General features: G+C 51.3%; 1 protein-coding gene across 4 annotated transcripts in view; it reads left to right on the top strand.

The window, feature by feature from the left end:
* Zfhx3 (zinc finger homeobox 3) overlaps positions 1–21949 on the top strand; it is a 264272-nt gene that overhangs the window by 110299 nt on the left and 132024 nt on the right. For 3 of the 4 annotated variants that reach the window (XR_007105362.1, XM_047527802.1, XM_047527801.1), the window contains exons 2-3: positions 1240–4001; positions 9125–9621. Coding sequence is in view for 3 of the 4 variants with exons in the window: in XM_047527802.1 (XP_047383758.1) it covers positions 1286–4001; positions 9125–9621 (3213 nt within the window). In the remaining variant the exon portion in view is untranslated. Of the gene's footprint in view, positions 1–1239; positions 4002–9124; positions 9622–21949 lie in introns of those variants that run through there. The other variant, XM_047527803.1, reaches the window with a different exon arrangement.

Below are 21949 nucleotides of genomic sequence, written 5' to 3'. Positions count from 1 at the left end.
CCAGCAATGACGTTGCCACAGGAGCCTGGTGTCTGGTGATCCAGTGCTGCCTTCCCCAGGGACACAAGGTCTCAGAGGGCAAGTTCGGATCAGTGGCACTTTGGAGTTGGAAGCAGAAAAGCCCCGACTGCAGAAAAGGGCTGCAGGACAGTTGCTTGGGTAGCAACTAATATCCTACGGGGTAGGTGTGCAACTGAGGCTTGCTGAGCCCAGCTGCTGTCTGGACTTGGGCTAAGATCAGGATAGCAAAAGCCACCAAGCCACACCGTGAGCAGGCTTCTGCAAACAGGATGAGGTAGAGCTTTTGGAGGAGGAGTTGCCAGATGAAGAGTCTGGTTGATTCTCTTTGGAAATATCAAACTCACGCTTTGCATCTACATGTTCTTAGTCTGAAACCAACGAAGTCCAGGGATCTCTCCTGTTTGGGGTGGAGGAGATGGGAATTGGGGACCTGTCTTCTGTTTCGTGGTTAGAGTTGGCACTGGGCCTGTTTTGGCAGAAGAATGGGACTGGTGCCCAGAGAGTCCTGGAGAAGAGGGATGGAGCCACTAGTCCTCCTGGGGACATTGTGGGCTATGTCCAGGCCTGCAGGCTGGCTCTCTGGGCCTTGTAATTTTCAGAGATCTTCTTTGAACTTGTCAAAGTAGACGTGGTCAGTAAAGACAGCATCAGGGATTTCTCTAAACCAGCCAACCTATCCTAGGTGTCCATCCTTTTTTGGAGGATGCTAACAGTCCTCCATTTATTCCCTACCTCTTGTCCCTCTCCCACAACCAGTGGATGTGGGTCATCTGTACTCCGTAGGGCCTGAATTCTGTGACCTCATGCCCGTCTAGAGAGGCAACAGCCCTTCTGCACTGTGGCTCATCGCTGGCCCTTACTTGAAGCTGTGCTGACAAACAGTGGAAATTTGAACTGGTCTCCCCTGGTAGAGCAGAGGGCCACCTGAAGTCAAAGAGGCGTGCTCCTGATCCCTTTTCTCCACCCCCGCCCCCCTTGCTTGGACCCGGCGTTGATGCCCACAGGTGCTGCTCGCCCTCTGCGTGCTGGCCTGCGTGGGACGAGGTCCCCAGGCCCGCCCGCTGCCCGGCGGGCCCTGGGCTCCGTATTGTGGGTGTGGACAGAAGCCTGGTAGAGCGCTCCGTGTGCGCGGGACCTTAGCCTCGGCCCTCCTAACCTCTTTCCTTTCTCTCTCTCTTTCCCTTCTCTCCCTCCTCCCCCCTTGCCTCCGCCCTTCAGGTCCGATCCGTACTGGGTGCAATGAAAGCTCCACGCAGGCCTTACCATGGAAGGCTGTGACTCGCCCGTCGTCTCGGGGAAGGACAATGGGTGCGGTATCCCTCAGCACCGGCAATGGACTGAACTCAACAGCACCCACCTCCCCGACAAACCCAGTAGCATGGAGCAGCCCACAGGCGAGAGCCACGGGCCCCTGGACGGCCTGAGGGCCCCCTTCAATGAGCGCCTCGCGGAGAGCAGCGCCTCGGCCGGGGCCGCCGCCGAGCCCGCCAGCAAGGAGGTGAGCTGCAACGAGTGCGCCGCCTCCTTCGCCAGCCTGCAGAGCTACATGGAGCACCCCTGCCCCGGCGCGCGCCCGCCGCCGCCCCCGCCGGAGGAGAGCGCCAGCGACACCAGCGAGGAGGCCGACGAGGAGAGCGACGTGGAGAACCTGGCCGGGGAGATCGTCTACCAGCCCGACGGCTCCGCGTACATCGTGGAGAGCCTGAGCCAGCTGAGCCAGGGCGGGGGCGCGTGCGGCAGCGGCAGCGGGCCCGTCCCCTCGCTCTTCCTGAACGCTGTCCCCGGGGCGGGGGGCAAGCAGGGGGACCCTTCGTGTGCTGCACCCGTGTACCCGCAGATCATCAACACTTTCCACATAGCCTCATCCTTCGGGAAGTGGTTTGAGGGCTCAGACCAGGCCTTCCCGAATACCTCAGCCCTGGCGGGGCTCAGCCCCGTCCTGCACAGCTTCCGCGTTTTTGACGTGCGACACAAAAGCAACAAGGATTACCTGAACAGCGACGGTTCTGCCAAAAGCTCCTGCGTATCCAAAGATGTTCCCAACAATGTGGACCTGTCCAAATTCGATGGCTTCGTGCTCTACGGCAAGAGGAAGCCCATCCTGATGTGTTTCTTGTGCAAACTCTCCTTCGGGTACGTCCGTTCGTTTGTGACCCACGCGGTGCACGACCATCGAATGACCCTGAGTGAAGACGAGCGGAAAATTCTTAGCAATAAGAACATCTCCGCTATCATCCAAGGGATCGGCAAAGACAAGGAACCCCTTGTAAGTTTTCTGGAACCAAAAAACAAAAACTTTCAACACCCTTTAGTTTCCACAGCTAACCTCATAGGCCCCGGACACAGTTTTTATGGTAAATTTAGTGGCATTCGAATGGAAGGGGAGGAGGCTCTCCCAGCCGGCTCTGCCACGGGCCCTGAGCAGCCCCAGGCTGGTCTCTTGACCCCCAGCACCCTCTTGAACCTTGGCGGGCTCACCAGCTCGGTCCTGAAGACCCCCATTACCTCAGTCCCCCTGGGGCCTCTGGCTTCCAGTCCTACCAAATCCTCAGAGGGCAAGGACTCTGGGGCAGCTGAAGGAGAGAAGCAAGAAGCGGGCGAGCCGGATTGCTTCTCCGAGAAAGCAGAGCCAGCCGAGGAGGAGGAGGCGGAGGAGGAAGAGGAGGAAGAAGAGGTGGAGGAGGAGGAAGAAGAGGAGGAGGAGGAAGAGGAGGAGGAGGAAGAAGAGGGTTGCAAAGGACTCTTTCCAAGTGAGTTGGACGATGAGCTGGAGGACAGGCCCCCTGAGGAGCCCGGGGCCACGGCAGGTGGTAGCAGCAAAAAGGACCTTGCTCTCTCAAACCAAAGCATTTCTAACTCCCCCTTAATGCCTAATGTGCTCCAGACCCTGTCGAGGGGCACAGCTTCTACTAGTTCTAATTCCGCTTCTTCCTTTGTTGTCTTTGATGGTGCGAACAGGAGGAATCGTTTAAGCTTTAACAGTGAGGGCGTCAGGGCCAATGTGGCAGAGGGCGGCAGGAGGCTGGACTTCGCTGACGAAAGTGCCAATAAAGACAATGCCACAGCACCAGAACCAAATGAAAGCACAGAGGGCGACGATGGGGGCTTCGTCCCCCATCACCAGCACGCTGGCTCCCTCTGCGAGCTGGGGGTTGGGGAGTGCCCCTCGGGGAGCGGCGTGGAGTGCCCCAAATGCGACACGGTCCTGGGCTCCTCCCGCTCGCTGGGCGGCCACATGACCATGATGCATTCTCGTAACTCGTGTAAGACACTCAAGTGCCCCAAGTGCAACTGGCACTATAAGTACCAGCAGACGCTGGAGGCACACATGAAGGAGAAGCACCCGGAGCCGGGGGGCTCCTGCGTCTACTGCAAAAGCGGGCAGCCCCACCCCCGGTTGGCACGAGGCGAGAGCTACACGTGTGGTTACAAGCCTTTCCGCTGCGAGGTGTGTAACTACTCCACAACGACCAAAGGCAACCTCAGTATTCACATGCAGTCCGACAAGCATCTCAACAACATGCAGAACCTGCAGAACGGAGGCGGGGAGCAGGTCTTCAGCCACACCGCCGGGGCGGCGGCGGCTGCGGCGGCGGCGGCTGCAGCAGCGGCCAATATCAGCAGCTCCTGCGGGGCCCCCTCGCCCACCAAACCAAAAACCAAACCCACGTGGCGGTGCGAGGTGTGTGATTACGAGACCAACGTGGCGAGGAACCTCCGCATCCACATGACCAGCGAGAAGCACATGCACAACATGATGCTGCTGCAGCAGAACATGACCCAGATCCAGCACAGCCGCCACCTGGGCCTCGGCAGCCTGCCCTCGCCCGCCGAGGCTGAGCTGTACCAGTACTACCTGGCCCAGAACATGAACCTGCCCAATCTAAAGATGGACAGTGCCGCCTCCGACGCCCAGTTCATGATGAGCGGATTCCAGCTGGATCCCACCGGGCCCATGGCTGCCATGACGCCTGCTCTAGGTGAGGCTGACCCCGTGTTTGTTTGTTTTAACGGTAGTCGTTTCGTTGGGGAAAGTGGCCCTAGGCCGAGGTTGATTTTTCTCTCCTTGAGTTGCCTTGTGTAAAGTGGAGTGTCTTGCAATCAACTCTTTCTCCTCAAGAATCCCCTGAACTCTGTACATATGGAAGATCTTATGCAGTCAACAGAGCTATGATTGTACTCTGGCTACATAGGGCCAGGATTAAAATTTAAGTGTTTCCTCTAGTTTTTGGCTTATGGTCAACCTTCCTTTCTATTCCCAGTCTCTCCTTTCTCTCTTTCTCAATTTGAAAAATCGCCATAATCACTCAAAACTTTTGGGGTCCATTAAATATTTATTAAAACTTACAGGAAACTGTAGCTGGGACAATCATCTCAATAAGAGGAATAGGGACAATTATCTCAATCATTTAAATCGGGACAATCATCTCAATGAGAGGAATTTGAAACCATAGCATACCTTATTCACATGACCAAAGGCTGGTTTTCTGCTGAACTGAGAGCCACCCAGAGATTTCTCAAAGTTCTCCTTGTGTTTATGAGGATCTTGATGAAAGAGACGTGTTCTTCTTCTTTATTGTTTTGGATGATGGTGATTAGTGTAGTTGGGAATTAATTGGGAATTAAATTGCCCTGGGGACATCCTAATGAGTGGTGTGATAAATGAAAAATGAATGAATTGTAAAGTTGTCTGTCAAAGAAAGCTAAGTTTTAATAGCAGTTGGGCGCTGGTTAATGGAGCCTTTTGCTGCCACGCGAGGCAGCTGTGCTTTAGAGTTGGCCAGGTCTAGTCACTATGTGTTACTCGACTGATACTGTAACAGATACCAGAGACAGTCATTTTATAAAGACAAAAGGTTTATTTTGGCTCACAGCTCTGAAAGCTGAAGTCCACAGTTGACCTGGCAGCTTTTGGGCATGTGGTGAAGCAGTACATTGTGGCAGGAGTACTTGGCGAAGGAAGCTACCCAACATCCTTTTCCTGGGTACATGCCCATATGATCAGAAGATTGCAACTCGGCCCCACCTCTTCAAGGTTCCACCACCCAGTAGTGCCACATGCTGGGGAGAAAGTCTTTAACACACGGGCCTTGAGGGGACATTTATCCAAACCATACCATCGAGTCTTAATCATTGGCTTAATACATCTGAAATAGGGCCAAGGGTATATAGGATTTGGATGCTGAAAACTGGGTCTTTAGGTAGAAAGAGTCACAACCACTTTTGTGAGAGTCATGCTAGTAAGAAAATTTACAGATTGGTTTTGTGAAGGCCAGCATGATGGTTGAGCCTCTCTTGCCCCACCTCTTGTGATTCAGATGGGGGTCCTGCCCGACTTCCATTCTCGGACTGCGACCCAACCCTCTTGGGGTCAGTGGCAATGGCGTGAGTTAAGTGGTATCCCATTACTGACATGGGGATAAGTTGTTCTTGGCAACAAAATGTGGCAAGGGCCATTCTGAGATGGTTTTTGGTGAATGCTGTAGGGTCAGCCCTCACCACCTTGCAGGTCTCTGGTGTTTTAGTGATCATTTTTCTTGCTGATGAATTATATCTCAGAGAATTCTATTGCTTTTCCTGCTTTGTATTTCACTTTGAATTTGTGATATTTTGATCTTATGTTCCATCTTGAAACATTAACCCATTGATCCTGTATGATCCGTTATTACCAAATGTCCCGAAGATGTCTTACCACCTGGTCAATCATAATAAAGACAGCGGGATCTTATTTTTCTCCATGCTCACTGGAGGATGGGCTTCAGGACTCCGAAGGCTTTTTTTTTTTTTTTTTTTAAAGCCACTCTGGATTGGAGTTTTCCAGTCTAGTGATTTAAAATCTTGGGAAGCTGCTCTTTGGAGTAAACTAGACATCACGTGGGTGGAACAAAGACAGAAAACGGAGGGGTTCATACTGGATCAAAACAAGGTCTGTTTCGCTACCTTTAAAATGGGTTGCGAAGGCTTGAATTGAGAAGGAGAGAAATGATTTAGCTTTTCCACCAAGTATCCATGAATCCAAAGTCCATCAGGCACTATCCTGGGTATCGTGGTAGGTACCAGAGACACAGAGGAATGAATCCTGGTGTTCTAGACATACATAAGAGAGCCTCTCTTACTTTGCTAAAGAGGAGAGAACTCTTCCTCCAGGGACTTTATCCAGCTCAGTCAAGAAGGGCCCTTGAGTTTCCAGTGTCACCACTTGTCAGATGAGGTGAGTCTTTGGAGACATCCTGTGCATTCTTTGGGCCACAGGGTCTGTTGAGATGATGACAGTTACAAATGCTTTGTGCTGGAAGCTTGAGTGGATGTGGAGATGACAGGAAGTGTTGGAAGGGCTTACAATTGAGGTCGGAAAACCTCAGTGGGAGAAACCAACATATGCAAATGAAAAAAAGGTGTAACTTTCAGTTCTGTTTGCAGCTCTGCTGTTTTTTTTTTTTTTTTTTTTTTTTTTTTTCTCTTAGACCATTTATGAAATAGCCATAGGTATTACTAGAGATCACTGGGTTTTGCAGAGAGCAAATATACTCCTGCTTACAGTTATCATTCTCATGGTTTCTTACTTTCAGGAAGACTTTAACATGGAGAGGGTTAGCACCCTTGTTCTGGTCTGTTTTGGCCACTCTTTGTAGACCAGATATTAGTCTTGAGACCATATGAATGTCTTCACAAACATCCCTTTAACTGGAGTTAGCATAGCATATCCTGGTACTGGAATTTAGCACAGCACTGAGGAAGGGGTTGCTTTGGGGGCATCTGGTTGATTCCTCAGTAGCCAGGCAGCCACAGAACACCTGCGTGAAGCTCCTGTTTCTGTTCCTTGTAGGATGTGTCACTGAATCCACGTGCTTCTCTCAGGATGTGGTTCTGGGTGGGCTCACATGGCAGTGTGCAGATCCCCAGTGCTAAGGTTGGTGGTGTGTAGGGCGATGGGCGCCAAGACTATTCCAGGCGGGCTCGAGAGCAAAGCCTTGCTAAGCTCCTACTTGGGAAGGGCTCTCCTCCCTGCTGGGTGAGGTTCCTCCACCTCCTGGGAGCTGAGTATGTTCCTTCCACCCTCATGCGTTGTGGGATCCTTAAAGCCCTGCTGTTTCCCTGCAGTCTGAGTGAGTTTGGGCCTGCCTGTCCCCGGCTCCTCTCACCACTCCTCTGCTCTGTGATTTGCATTTCATCTGAAGAGCCTGGAATGGGAACAGGGACTTCTTTTCTCTGTGCGTTCTGAGGACTTCCAATTTTCACTCAGGCATCCAGCAAGTGACAGCTGAATTTCTCTTCAGAGCAATATTGATGCGCTCAGGTTAAATTTAAAAAGTGGGAAAGATTTGCTGCTTCAGGTGGTTGGCATCAGAAACAAATATATGTTTGCTCCTTGTCTTACCCTCCGGGCAGTTTCTGCTTTAACTAAACACGGAGCATGTTTTGTAGATGTTGTCTGGCCTTCGTACCCATTAAGGGATGCGGTGGGCTTTTTTTTTTTTTTTTTCCCTCTCTCTTGTCCTAAAAAGAACGTCATAGTTGTGTCTCCTCTCACCAGGGGAGATGGCAAAAGACAGCAAGCAGAAGGCTTCCGAAGCCTTCTGGAATGCATGTGTGAAGATTTCTGTGGCTTGCTAGACTGCTCGCAGACTTCAAACGCAACCCGTCTTGCTTAGTGTAACCTGTGCTGATCTTTTCACTTGAGGTACCCTGAGTAGCATAAATAAGAAAATCATTTAAGAAAGAAAATCTTTTTTTTTTTTTTTATGAACCACCAACTTGAATTCTAATCAATCATTAAAGAAAATAAATAAATAACCTCAGTCCAACCACATGTAAAAGGTCAAGTTTAAATATCAGTTGGGGCTTGGGGGCAGACCTCATAGCTCAAAGTATTCATGTATTTAGGGGAGAGGCAGAAAATAGAAGCCGATGCTCAACTCTTGTGTGACTGTGTGCTTCTAAGCCCTGGATGGAAGGCAGCGTCTTCCAGGTCTTTCTCTGATGTAAATGAGAGCTTCCTGTATTAATTTACCACCAGTGAAGGTGAGTTGCCCCAGTTTATGTGGGGCAGTGATGGACTGAGAAGGAACCTGGGTAGAGAGGTCTTTCTCAGACCCCTTTCAGGGACTGGGAGCTGACTTTGGAGTTTCACTGCCCATTTCAGTCTACGCCTGAGCATGTACCATTTTGGCTCTTTTGAGCCTTGTCTGGCACAGCCAATATTTGAACATCGGTATTGGGGGCTAGGCACTGGGTCAATGAGGATAAGGCTGGGCTTATCCTCTCCCCAGCCTTGGAGAGGCTGTACCCTGAAAGCGACACCAGCTGTGTTGTGGCTCTGTATGTGGTTATCCCTGACTGACAAAGAGAAAGTGATGTGACCTAGAGGAGATCTACATTTTTCATGGTGCAGAGAGAGGGAGCCTGTCCCAGCGGTGAGGTGGGAGAGGGACTGGTAGGATATTGACTGGAGGAGCGTGGTGGAGCATAGAGATATTCCTGAAATCCTCACTTTAGATCTGAGCCATCCCATACAGCAGCCACCAACCATGCGTGGCTGTCTACATTTACATTAGTTACAAGTAAGAATTCTTTTCCTCAGTTGCACTAGCCACTTTTCAAGTGTTCCTTGGCCACACATGGCTGGTGACTGTGCACGGGACAGCATGCTTATGAAACAGTTCCTTGATTGCAGAAAATGACATTAGAGCTCCTTTAGATAAATCCCAGGTCCCATTGGAATTGGACATACGGGGTTGTAGCTGTACTTTTTTCTAGTTCTGGAGGGTCTTTTGTTATACTCCATGAATGATACTGATGCCTAACTTTCCCTGGATCCTGAGAGAGGGAATGAACTGGGGTCATTCAAGAGGTGATGGTCCATAATTTCTCCTAGGTACTCTTTTCTTAAGGAAGGAAAACACGAAGCCTTCCACAAACCTCATGGTGTCCATAGAAAGATCCACACACAGCAAATGGACTTTGTTTTCCAGCGAGTAGCACCTTGTAACACTTGCAATGTGACCTTGCCCTCTTTGGACCCAAATTGAAGGTGGCAGAGGGCTGGGTGGTGCCTCTGCTGGGAGCCTGGCCTCTGACTCTGTTCCTCTGTCCTTCCCCACAGTGGGCGGTGAGATCCCCCTAGACATGCGGCTCGGGGGTGGGCAGCTGGTGTCGGAGGAACTGATGAACCTGGGTGAGAGCTTCATCCAAACCAACGACCCATCACTGAAGCTCTTCCAGTGTGCCGTCTGCAACAAGTTCACGACGGACAACCTGGACATGCTGGGGCTGCACATGAACGTGGAGCGCAGCCTCTCGGAGGACGAGTGGAAGGCCGTGATGGGGGACTCCTACCAGTGCAAGCTCTGCCGCTACAACACCCAGCTCAAGGCCAACTTCCAGCTGCACTGCAAGACGGACAAGCACGTGCAGAAGTACCAGCTGGTGGCCCACATCAAGGAGGGTGGCAAGGCCAACGAGTGGAGGCTCAAGTGCGTGGCCATCGGCAACCCTGTGCACCTCAAGTGCAACGCCTGCGACTACTACACCAACAGCCTGGAGAAACTGCGGCTGCACACGGTCAACTCCAGGCACGAGGCCAGCCTGAAGCTGTACAAGGTAAGACCGGCTCCTCAGGGCCCAGGCGCTCCCACCGCATGGAGTGTGGATACCTAGGAGATGGGAGAGCACTTGAGAGGGGATGGACTGTCCCTGTCAGGGTCCAGCCGGCGTGCCATGCAGCATGGCACACCGGCCCTGGAAGGGGCGGGAGGCTCCTGTTCTGGGGCGCCCCGTTTCAGGGGGCTGGTCTTGTTTACAGCAGTTCATTAGGATCCTGTGGTTCTCCTTCTGCCCCAACTTTCTTGATGCTCGGCTCTCCGTGCTCATCATTGGCTTCTGCGATGATTCTCTCTCTTTCAGAAGACGGGTCTCCTGTTTTCCAATCTTCTCCCTTCTTTCTATTCCTTTTCTCCTGGATGCCCCGGGACGGTTCGTTCATTCACTCCTCAACCACCAGGTACACACCCAGCACCTTCTGCATACAGGACACTGTTCTGGGCATGCGCCTACGGTAGTGTATACAGTCGACCCACGCACGGTCCCTGGCCTCACAAAGCTTCTGCGTTCTGCGGGGTGGAGGTGACTGATAAACAAGGAGCAGATCATCTGCAGGCTGGAAGGTGGCAGACGGGCTGGGGAGCAGCGGGGTCAAGGAGGGGAGCCCTTTGCTCCTTATTGTCCCTGCTTCCTATGTTTGATGTCCCTTTCTGTTCCTTTTCCAGATCACCCTCTTTTTTCCTAGGCCCCTCCTGTGCCTCTCCCCCTCCATCCTCTGTCCCCTTCCCTCTTTCCTGCCTCCTCCTCCTTTCTAACCCCTCTCCCCATCCTCCTCTGGACTCCGTAGGCAGTAACAGAGGAGGAGGGGCTCCGGATACTGTAAATAGTCCTTTCACTTGCACGGCAGGATTGCTCCAGACGTTTCTATTGATTTTCACTGGACTTAAAACCTCACCTTTTTCTCTAATCATCCCATAATGGCTTTAGTATGAACAATCAGGTACAAATCGCCATAAATCTCCCCAGCCTCCTTCCACATACCTTCCACTCCCTCACGCTCTCTTTCCATTTTCCTCACTTTTATTATCAGTCTCTCCTCTTTCCTTTCACACCGTCGCTCACCTCCTTGGGCCCAGGAGGGTCCCCATTTCTGCTGGCCCTGAGCGAGTGTGACTCCCCCCCTCACTGTCATTTTAAAGAGAGACCCCACGTAAGGAAGGCTTCTCATCCTTTGTCCACACGGGTCTCTGCTGGGTCAGTGACTAATTCATCTCACGGTCGCTCATTCTCAGGGTGGTGGGAGCACTTCATGCCACGGACAAGAAACCATTTTAGGGAAAGGAGGAAAAAAAAGATCGAGAAAATGTGTGTAGAATGTTCTGGAACTGTCTGCTAACTCCAGCTATCATGTACTGGAAAGGTCTGGACAGCAAGCAGCCAACTCCCGTATCTTAAGTGGGCAGAACCTTCCTGGACTAGCTTAGTTTTGTACCACCATTGATAGAAAAGGCTTTTTGCAGTCCATTGAAACTGGAGGTCTAACGGGCCACAGGGTGGTGCTGAAATGGTCGGGAAAAGCTTATGGAAAAACCAGTGGAAAAAATGAATTTCCAAAGGATCCGACCGAGTAAAATTTGTAAAGAGGGCTTGGTGTGGCCACTGAAGGTGGTCTGCAACTTTGATGAAGGGTCATTTAGAGTTGGCACAAAGCTGGCCTCTTCTATCCGAGGGAAAAGGTTGCCGTTTAGATTCCAAATGTGCACAGGTGACTGACTGTCCAGGGTGCATCCTGCTCGTGGTCAGAAGCTCGATTAAAAGTCTACCAGGCACGTGGCTTTGCTTTTGAAGGGCCTGGACCCCAGAGGACTTTCTAAGAATATCCCCATTTGTGCCCCAAATGGTGTCTGTGGATCACACCCAGAGAGTCAGGGCAAGGTGCTTTTAGGGAGGATGGGAGAAGCAGGCTGATTTTCTGCGCTTCCTCCTGGGCCTTATTAGATTTTGTCTTGTTCTTTGGGGTGGTGGGCGCCCTTGCTCAAGACATGGGTCACGGGTTTTGTTAAGTGCGGCATGTGGGTAGAGTATAGGAACCAAGGTTCAAAGGAGAGGTGCCAGCACCTTGCGTTCATCGCATGTCACTGTGACCAGCCCCTGAGGTTCACGGTAGCATTTCCTGCAGCAGGAGCCTCAGGTCCTTAGTGTGGTCTCATTAGTCGCTGGGGAATGAATGTCCCTGCTTGCCGAGGCTCTGCTGGGGGTGGGGGAGCTCTCCCACTCATTTCCTGGACGACACAGACAGGATTATCATTCCAGTGCTTGCCCTGAGCCCCTTTATCCCTCAGTGTGACTAAGATAAACTTCACTTGCCACCAAGGGGGGCTCCCTCTCCCTGGTTTTCGTCCATCCACGAATTCGGGCTGGGGTTTGGAGGTGGTTTGAGAGTCACTTTTTCTCTAGGCCCTGGTGTGGCCTGTAGTAAATGGAGATTGATTACATGTTATTTTTCCTCTTGCTAATGTAATCCATTAGCCCGGCACATGCATAATCAGTTTAGAGCCCAGTTAACTGGATGTAATCGAGTTCTTTACTGTCTGCTAGAGAAACCGCCCCAGATGCGCTGACCCTGGGAGGGCCCTGGGCTCCTCACTCACAGCCCGCCTTACGCATCCCTGCCGGGCCTCCCACCTCACCCTGTCCTGCTTTCCTGGCTAATTATTTATGATTGGCCAGGGAGATTCCCCCAAAGTTGGTTTCGGTGGCACCCACTGAAGTGGCTGTGATGTCTTTGGCCTCCCAGCAGGTCCCCTGCCCTCTCCCATCCAGCAGAGGCTTGATCCCCCTCGGTCTCAGGAGATAGGAGCAGTGATGTGGCTTTCTGGTTTGTCATCCGACCTCACACCAGTGCCAGGGTCACTGCCCTTGATGCCGTAAATGCTGGTACCAGTGGAACATCCCAAGACTGAAAATCTGAAATCTGAAATCCTCCAAGACCTGAGGCTTTGTGAGCGCCAGCGCGATGCCACAGGTGGAAGTCCCCGCACCTGTCCTCATGTGACGTCCCACTGTGAGAACTCAGGTGCGCTAGAATACTGGTAAAAATTCCCCTCGGTCTGAGTGCATAAGGTGTACATAAATGAATTTCGTTTTTAGATCTGGGCCCATCCCTAAAACATATGCAAATATGTATATGCACATACCTCCAAATGATTATGTATGTGAAAATATTCCAGAGAAAATCCAAAATCCAAAAATTCTTCTGGATCCCAAGCATTTGATCCTGAATGCTGCTACATTAGGACTGAACTTTCTGAACACGTGGGATGATTTCTAATCCAGCCATAAGAGAGGGTTGGGCGAATCGTGGAAGCCTGGTGATACTCTCCCTGTTGCCTGGAATTGCTAGTTTTGATTATTGTACAATGCCAGTGTTTAAATGAGATCAATATTCACTGTATTCTTCCTTTCTTTCCCCTGGAAGTAGAGTAGAGAGGGGAAGGCCGGAGAGCCCAGGGCATCAGTTGGAAACTCCATTTCTTTGCCCTGGACCCTCAGGGGACTTGTGCAGAGTGTTCATGATGGAATTCCTTGAGCCTTGTCTTTGGTCTTAAATTGTGGCTAGCAGTCATCCAGCCCCCCTTGGTTGTGTGTCTGTATCCTGACACTCGCCATCTGAGTTCCTCTGCCAGAGTCCCCAGCAGAGCTTGGAGGTTGGGCTCTTGGTCCCCGTGCTTAGTGACTCACCTGGAATGGAAGCGTGCTGTGCAGAAGGTCCTTGTCTGTTCACCGGCGCTGAGCTCCAAGAGCTCAATTCCACATTTTCTGCTTTTACATGTAAATACATCCGCTTCCCCACCACGGAGTTGTGGGGTGCCCTTGCTCATCTTAGATGGACAGCCACCAGTACTGACAGATGCCTGCGGCTGAGGGGCAGTTGGTGAAGCTCTCCTGTGCTGATTTTGCCTTCTAGTCTACCTGACATTGATGGCGGACTCTGGAGTTGATGGTCTTTTCTTCTTGGGGATGGAGGGGTACAGATAGGCGGCTGGGAACCCACACACACCTGCCAACTAGGACAGTCTAGTTCAGTTTGATGTCTTTCTTCACCTGCGAGTCATTGGAGGGGAAATCCTTCAACTTGAGCAGGTAGATAAGACCCCACCAGAGTCCATTACTCAGCTCCCAGCTGAGGTACTTTGGTTTGGGCCAAGACTCAAGGTTTCATGCTCAGCTTAAATTACATCCAGAGAGGCTTGTCTGCCACGGCTTTGTGTCTGGGCCGCATCTGAGCCCCTGGGTCAGCAAGGCAAATGGGAGATGAGAAGCCAGTGTCTGAGCCACCTTTACTTGGCTGAAAGTGGCTGTAGGGTCAAGGCATGATGTAGACAGACACACACACACACACACACACACACACACACACACACACACCCACACACCTCCCTTGGGCTTCTACTCTTGCTGTCCCCTGAGAAATATGTCGTGTGGAAGGACGCGAGAGACTCCCTGTTGTGCAGCCTCCTTCTCGCTTCTCTCCTGATGCATGAGACACTCACCAGGGCCCCCTTTTCCAGTAGAGCCATAACACCCCGTGTGACAGACGGACACCCACAGTCAGAAGTCACTTTGGTTTGAAATCTCCGTTCTCCATCTCCTCACCGAGTGCACTGGGAGAAGGGGGTGGGTCTGGAGACCCACTGGCAGCCACTGGTGACCTTTGTCTTGCTCTGATGGCAGAGGGCATGAATCCCTGGGGAGCGGCCGGCCTGGCTGTGTGTTTCAGGCCAGGCGCAGGTGTCCTCTGGTCGCCTGGTGGTTCCGGAGCCAGCTTCCTCCATCCCTGTTTTCTCATTCGGTAGACGTCTTTGTCGCTGTGTGTGCCTCCAGCGCCTTCTCCCCCCACCTTGGTCCCTTCAACTCAACCCTGAAAGGAGGGGAGCACTTTCCTGCAGGCGATCTAGAAGGTGTGAAGGGCTGGACATTTGGGTCGATTTTAGCACATTGAGCCTTCCGCCCTCCTTCTCCAGAGCGGCTAGGGGTCTGAAGTTTGCTTCCTCCCCTGGATGGCGAGATTTCGGGCTCCTTACCTGGGCTGGGACACAACACCTGGGCCCCGGGGACCTGGGTCGGACTGCTCAGGCTGGCTGTAGCAATTCCTCCAGCTACCAGTCCTCTTCAGGGGGACTCTAGGAGGTTGCAGGACTAGACGTCCTTGGGGCAGGTTCGTGCTGGGAACAGGTCACTCTTGCACCCCAGCAGGAGCATCTGGCCAGCCTGTGGCCAGTGGCATGTTGTGGAGGGTTGGCTCCCCGGGGGAGAAGTGTCCCTCCATTGGAACCCTCTGGCAAGCCTTCATGCGTACAGCTGGTGGCTGTAGTCTCATGCTGTCTTTGGGGCCCTCTGGTTCTGGCTTCGTCCACACCCTCACGTCAGGATGGTGAGGCCAGAGTTACCTGTGGGATCCACACTGTAGACTCCACGTAATGGAGCTGAAATTGTATTAGATGCATTTGGTTTTTTTTTTTTTAAATCCCAGTGCTTAATACCCCACTTGTTGTAAAACCAATTTTACAACCATGAACCTAGGACTTCTTTTCTAGGACTTCAATGCAAAGTTTTCCTCTCTCCCTCTCTTCCCCTAGTCCTTCCTGGGGAGAGGAAAGGAGGCATCAGACCCTGTTAAAATACTGCCGTGCTCTTAATTATTTCTTACAACGTTCGCATCCCATGTTTGCCTCAAGTGTAGGCTAGAAATGAAATAGAGATTGCTTATTTTGTATGGTAGGAGTATAACGAGTAGCGTGTGTTCACTGTAAAAAAATGTTTGAAAACTCCAGCAGGAGAAGAGAAAATGACTCTCAACCTGATCGTACCACGCAGTGACACATTTTCATTTCCTGAATTTTGTACGTGACATTGGTGTTTTACAAAATTGGATTTATACTGTGTGTTAATGGTATTATCCCTGAGCCCCCCCCTTTAAAAATATCTTTAAGTATATTTTAAATACCTTTTAAAGTGAAAGTATGTGTTGTACTCCCTGACTTTACTCTCCAGAAGCAAATCACTGTGTGTTTAGTTTGTATCCTCCTGACTCTTCTGTGTTTCTGCAGATAGAAGTGCAAGTGCATTTGTGTGTCTGTATGTGCGTGCACACACGCATACTGTTCGCTTGAAAACTCTAGATATAGGCATGTGCTGTGCATTCAACTTGCTTTTTCCATGTAACATTTTTTTCTATGTAACTTTTCATCATGAAAATCATTTCAGGTCAGTAATACAGATCTAGGTTATTTTTTTGGTGGCTATGTAGTATTCCATTTATTAACTGCTCTCGTTGATGTACACTGAGGTGGTCTGCGGTGTTTTGATATTAGTGGTAGTGTAGTAGGGAACATTAGTATCCCACTGTTCCAGGATGGGGAGGGTTGTGCTTTTCCACTGGTCCTTAAGAATGATGACCACCCATTCTGTATAAATGAGGTGCACCAATAAAAAGTTGTTAAAATATTGCTGGGTTCTGTACCCCCAGCTTCTTTGCTTAGCCATAGCAGGAAACTCCTCCAATGAACTGTTTTTCTACATCAAAAAAAAAAAAAAAAAAGTGTTCCAGCCCCTCCCTGTAGGCGGTGCCCAGCTGGTGCAGTGCCCAGCGCCGTGGTGATTTTTCTGTTTGCAGTGTGGGGTTGATTGCTCTAACATGAGGCTGTAAGCGTGGATCGGTGGGCACTTCTGCGCAAACTCGTGGGCCGTGTGCACTTCTCGGGGCTCTCCTGCTGTGGCCCTGGCCTGTCAGTCCTCGCGGCGGAGGACCCAGCCAGCGGTCCGGGGGCGCTTGTGGATCTCTCTGAGCCCCCATGGTCTTCAGCTTTCCCTGGGGCACATCTCAGTGTCCAGAGACTTTTCCTTTGTCTGATGTCCAACTTGTCCATCTTCCTTTGTGGTTCTGAATTTTCTCTTCCCAGGGAGGCTTTCTCTTTGCCCCAGTTACAAAATCATAAAAATGGCAGCTGCCACCTGTGCAGCCTTTACTCCACTCGAGGTGCTGTGCTACCTGCTCACAGGGACTGGTTTAATCTTTTGTTATTTTCCGTTTTGTCCCGTGGGGAGACCGAGGCACGGGGGCGTTCCGGGTCACAAGCTAGTGAGCGTTGTTGACGCTCAGGCTGGTTGGGGCTTTGCGCCGACTCTGCCTCACTACCTGCCCCTGCCCCTCTCCTGTTTCTCATCCACAGGAAGTGGATTTTATGCGTGATGTGTTGTGGTATACTTTTGCATACCGTGAGATTTAGAACTCTTTTCTTTCAGATTGGATGGCTGATTGTCCAACAGTTCCCTTCCTCGATGAGGAAAGCCATGTTTTTTTGTCCCTGGTTTTCTAAATCTTGCAGAGCATCTGTTGAGCCTGCAGGGCTAGATCCGCCGCCCAGTGTCTGTGGGGCAGTGTTGATCAGAAGCCTGGGGGACAGGAAGGGTCACGGAGGCCCTTGCAGCATGTGCAGTCCTGTGGATGAAATGTCACCCTCTCACCTTTTCCAGTCTCCCTCCGGCACATTCCCTGCAGGGACATTGCTTGGATTCATTGCCTTCATCAGATGCTCTGGGATGAGGGATTTTCCAAGAGCAACCGGGGCTCGGATGAGGGGCTGAGTTGTTTTACGGTACCTTAAAACTCATTTTGTTCCATCATCCCAGATGTGGAACACCTATAAAAACTTAAATTGAGCAACAAATAAACCACTTGTGTTAACTTCGAAGCAATCATTGTGTTTGCAGAATTGAAAGCTTGGCACTTAATGAGTTTTAATGGTGACTGTGATCTCGCCATTTGTCTTAAAAAAAAATAGACTGTAGCAAATCCTGAAGGTCATGGACATTCTCTGTGCTTAAGTTTGTATTCAGGTGACTTTCATGACTGTGGGCCTACTTCCCTGCATGCAAGTGGTTTTCAGGTGCTGGCTACAAGGCAGCTAGTTCCAGAAACTGGTAACTGTCCCTTTGTCAGAATAGTTGAAACCCTCGACATCCTCGAGGTAAAAAGCCCTAAACTCTTTTGAGGGGTACCGGGGATTGAATTCAGGGGCGTCTAACCACTGAGCCACATCCCCAGCCCTGTTTTGTATTTTAGAGACAGGGTCTCACTGAGCTGCTTAGCGCCTTGCCATTGCTGAGGCTGGCTTTGAACTCAAGATCCTCCTGCCTCAGCCTCCCGAGCCGCTGGGATTACAGGTGTGTGCCACCGTGCTCCGCAGCCCTAGACTTCTTGTGAGAGAAAAATCCCCAGCTTTCAGTCTCCTCCACCTCCCACTCCCATCTGCAGGAATTCTTGGCAGCAGTGATATCTGCCTTCGCTGGTGGCCTGTAACCCTTAGAAGAATTCTGCTGCAAACATCCATTGCCTGTTTCAGAAGCTCACCCTGTGCTGCAGTTGCTTGTCGGGAACCCAGGCGGGTGTGGCAGGTGCCGCAGAAGGGGGCAGAGGCGTGAACTCAATTTTGAATCCTTTGAATTTGCTGAAGACTTGGACTCAAAGGGCAAATTTGAATATATAGTTCCAACAGGTGTTTCTGGTGTTTTGTTTTGAAAGGGAAATTGTAAGGGAACAATTAGGCATTGTCAGGAACATTGTCAGGAAAAGGCAAGAGTTTTTAAATAATTACATAATACACCTGAACCATAGTCTTTATTCTGTTTTAAACATAACTTGAAACTCTAAATACTAGTTAAGTGTAGGTTGGGAAAGGCTGTTCCTGGAGAACCATTTTGGTGTGGTACTAGGTAATTCTATACTTAAACAAAATTAGATCTCCTGCATTTTCATTTTTTTTTTTTTTAAGCACCAGGAGGTTAGATGAAAGATGAAAAATTTTAATGACAGAAATTCTGTCCCCCTGGGGTGTGGTGGTGCACACTTGCGATCCCAGTGACAGGAGGCTGAGGCAGGAGGATTGCAGTTTTGAGGACGGCCATGGCAATTTAGCAAGGCTGGGGATGTAGCTCAGTGGTGGACCATCCTGGGGTTAGTCCCCAGTTAAAAATTTTTTTTCTGTCCCTCATAGGAATTATGGAGATCATTGAAGCCAGCAATGTTAGAGTAGTGACCCCTGAGTGGCAGAAGTCCCAGGGTACAATTGCCAAACATAGCAAAAACACGGGACTCCCAGTTCAATCCAAATTTCAGAAGAAGGACTGATTTTTTAGTGGAAGTGTGTCCCATAAAATACACTCATATGTACTTATCTGAAATTCTCATTTCACTGGGTATCCTGTATTTTATTTGGCAAATCTACCTCAGGATGGTGAAGAAATTCTTTCATGGACCCGCCAGCAGCCTCTACAGGAGCCGGAAGAAAAATAAGTGGCTTCCTTGTTTGTAAAAAACCTACTTTTTTTCCCCCCGGTGGGTCTCAACAAAAGAAAATTACAAATGCCTCTAATGATGATTTCCAATTTCTGTTATTTATAGGAAACTGTCATATCAGATTTTCACATTTCCTACATTAAATAAAAAGCTTTTCCCCTTTAATGAAATCTGAAAATTTCTTCAGAGCGATGTTAAAGTCTACTTTCCAATACTCCCCCCGCCCCATTATTTCCTTTTATTGAAATGCTTTTCCGTCACCCACCGAGGCGTGGTCAGGATGCCCCAGTCCAGTCCGCTGCAGCTTTGCTGGCTGCTCAAACTGCCCTGGCTCAGCAGGGGCCTCTGTGAGCCTCCCGCTGTGGTTTCTTGGTTAGGCAAGAATCCGGGGTTCCTGTCCATGAGGACCCCCAGCACCTGTGATGTGTATATATAGGGCACCAAGTGGAAATGCAGAGAGTAGGTTTGAATTGGGACTAATCATCAGGATTAATTAGGGACCTTCTCTGGGGCCTCCATCCTAGTCCTGTAGAAGGCAAACTTGTTAGAAGGTTAGGAATGTTTATCTACTGATAGTGTTTGATTTGTAACTGTTAACGAGCAGGGCAGGTTCCCAGACTCAGGACGAAGTCTCCAGAGCACATCTGGTCTCTTAGGTCAACATTCGACTCGGCATTTTCCTTGCCGGGACAGCCTGTGCTCAGGAACGGCAGAAGCCCCTGCGTGGGGCTTGCTGTCCCTTTTATATCCGCCTGCTCTCTCTGGCAGCAGGCTTCCCCCGGGGGATCGTTGGGCCTTTGTAACCACTTCCAAGCTGACCTCTGTGGCCTCCCCTGGGTGACACCTGTCATATCAGGCAGTGCCTGTCTTCCTGTCCCTCAGCCTGCGGCAGAAGGTTGAGCACAGGGACCGGTGGTTCTGTGATGGAAGGTTTCCTGCACCTGCTGCCCGGATCTGCCCTCCTCCTGCTGGTGCAGCCCAGCCCCTGGGACCCAGATGGACTGGACCCCGTGTTTCCCTCATTACTCCCCGGCAGGGATTCTGGGAGACGTGTGAGAAGGGAATTTCTTCCCCTTCTACCACTTCCTGAGCGCTGGAGCAGGATCTTGTGCAGATCAGTAGCCTGAAACCTTACAACCTGTTGTGTTCGGGGGGCTCTTTGTTAGCAGTGTGTTCCGAGAGTGTGTCCCGCCTCCCGTGCCCACGCACTGGGCTGCAGGTTCCCCGGGCCCTGCCCGCTCTCTGCTCGCTGTCCTCGTCTCTCCTCCTCCAGATTCTTTGTGCCATCTGGAGATCGCCCTTTGGCTGGCAGGGGAGTCAGGCAGGTGTCACACAAGCCTCTGAAGTAGGAGAGATGATGTCTCTCCAAGCCGGGAAGCAAGTCTTACCTGTGGGACTGGAACTTTCCTTCTGGTGTCTCCTTACTACCTTTCAGCCTTCTCTAGCCTGAGAGCTGGAAAGACCAGCCTGCCAGCCTGGGGAGCCCTGTGCTCCTCTGACCAGGAAGGAGAACAGATTGGAGAATGGCGTCAGGGTTTTTAACAGGTCTGTCGCGTTAGGATCGAGTGATGCTGTGGGCCCAGCAGGTTTGCTGTGCCGAGGGAGCCCTGTGTCGCTCCGTTCCAGTCTCCTCCTCCTGGGGGGTTTGTGCCTTGACAGTGTGTCCCCTCTGCCACCGGCTCCCTTCTTTGCTAAGACAAAGGCAGAGGGAGCTCGGGGCACGTTCCTCGGCTCTTCCACGGGGCCACGCCAAGTGGCGCTGGTCCCGGGACTGCGATTTCCTCGCTGTCCTAGACATTAGTCAGCCAGTGTGACTCTGAAGCCAGCTGGGTTCAGGAGGCACGGTGGGAGTGGCTTGGCCGGACCCCTGTTGGGGGTGTGTGTTCACTTTCTGCTCCTCAGATTAGACTCTGACCGTTTTTATGATATTTTTATGCTCAGACTTGGATCCCATTAGTGATGGCTGCAGCCGTCCCCACACGAAAACCAAATGGTTCCTCCGGGGACTGGAGTCCTGACCCCTGTCCAGTCTCATCGTGTCCTCCTCGGAATCCAGACCCTGTCTGTCCCTTTCCGTTCTCCTGCTCCCAGCCTTTGGCTCTCGGGCTCAGGCCTCTGCAGGGTTGCGCACAGGCAGCTGGGTCATGAGTCCTTCCTCTGCTGACGACTTTTCCCGCTTGGTGTTCCAGCTCCCGCAACACCCCAAAAGTTCTCCAGAGCCCCCCCACCACCTCCCACACGCCGTCACACTTTCCTTCTGCTCCAGCCCGCTCTCCGTTCCACTCGGAGTGGGGCATTTGGAAGAAACTCTCACCTGGGGAGGTTTCAGACAGCAGTAACAAAGCCCAAGTCCACCGAGGGGAGGCTAATTACACAGCTAATTAATCCAACAGATGTCATTTTAAGTGCTCATTTCTTTGTGATTTGGTTGCACGTGTCCCAGGCTGCTGAGATAGGCCTTGGGCCCTGGTGGAAATGTCTTTTGATCAGACTTTAAGGAAGAGCACATTTCCTGCCCACGGGCTCCAGGGCCCCATCCCGGCTCTCCGGGCAGCGCTTTCCAGCACCCACAGCCAGTTTCTCCGCCCTGAACGCGGGTTACACTCTCCTGCAGGAGACTGGCTTCTGCCTCCGGTGCTTAGAGTGTTTCCCTGCCCGGTTTGTCTGGAGCCTCTCAAATTATGGCTCCTTTCAGCGCCGGGGGATCTCTGAGGAACGCGGCCCAAGTGGACATTGGCGGGGTGTCCCAGTTTCCCTTGCTTTTTTGTCTTTACTGAAAGCAAGTTTGTTTTCAAGGAAATTGGCTGGGGAGTGTTTGAAAGGTGCCCTTTGATAGCGGCTGGTTAAGAGGAATAGGACTCCAGCAATTTGTTCGTGGCGCTGAACAGCTCATCCTGGGGCAGAAAGGTTTGAGAGGTAGAGGGGTCCTCTGTTCAGTGGTGGCCACGGAACAGGAAGCAAAGACGGGTGCTGTCCTCTGCAGGTGACCTGGGGTAGCTGGGGGTGTAGGCCTGTCCATGAACCTGAAGC

The sequence above is a fragment of the Sciurus carolinensis genome, chromosome 16 (assembly GCF_902686445.1).
Source record: "Sciurus carolinensis chromosome 16, mSciCar1.2, whole genome shotgun sequence".
In the NCBI taxonomy this organism is placed as follows: domain Eukaryota; kingdom Metazoa; phylum Chordata; class Mammalia; order Rodentia; family Sciuridae; genus Sciurus; species Sciurus carolinensis.
This window is presented reverse-complemented; position numbering and strand designations above follow the sequence as displayed.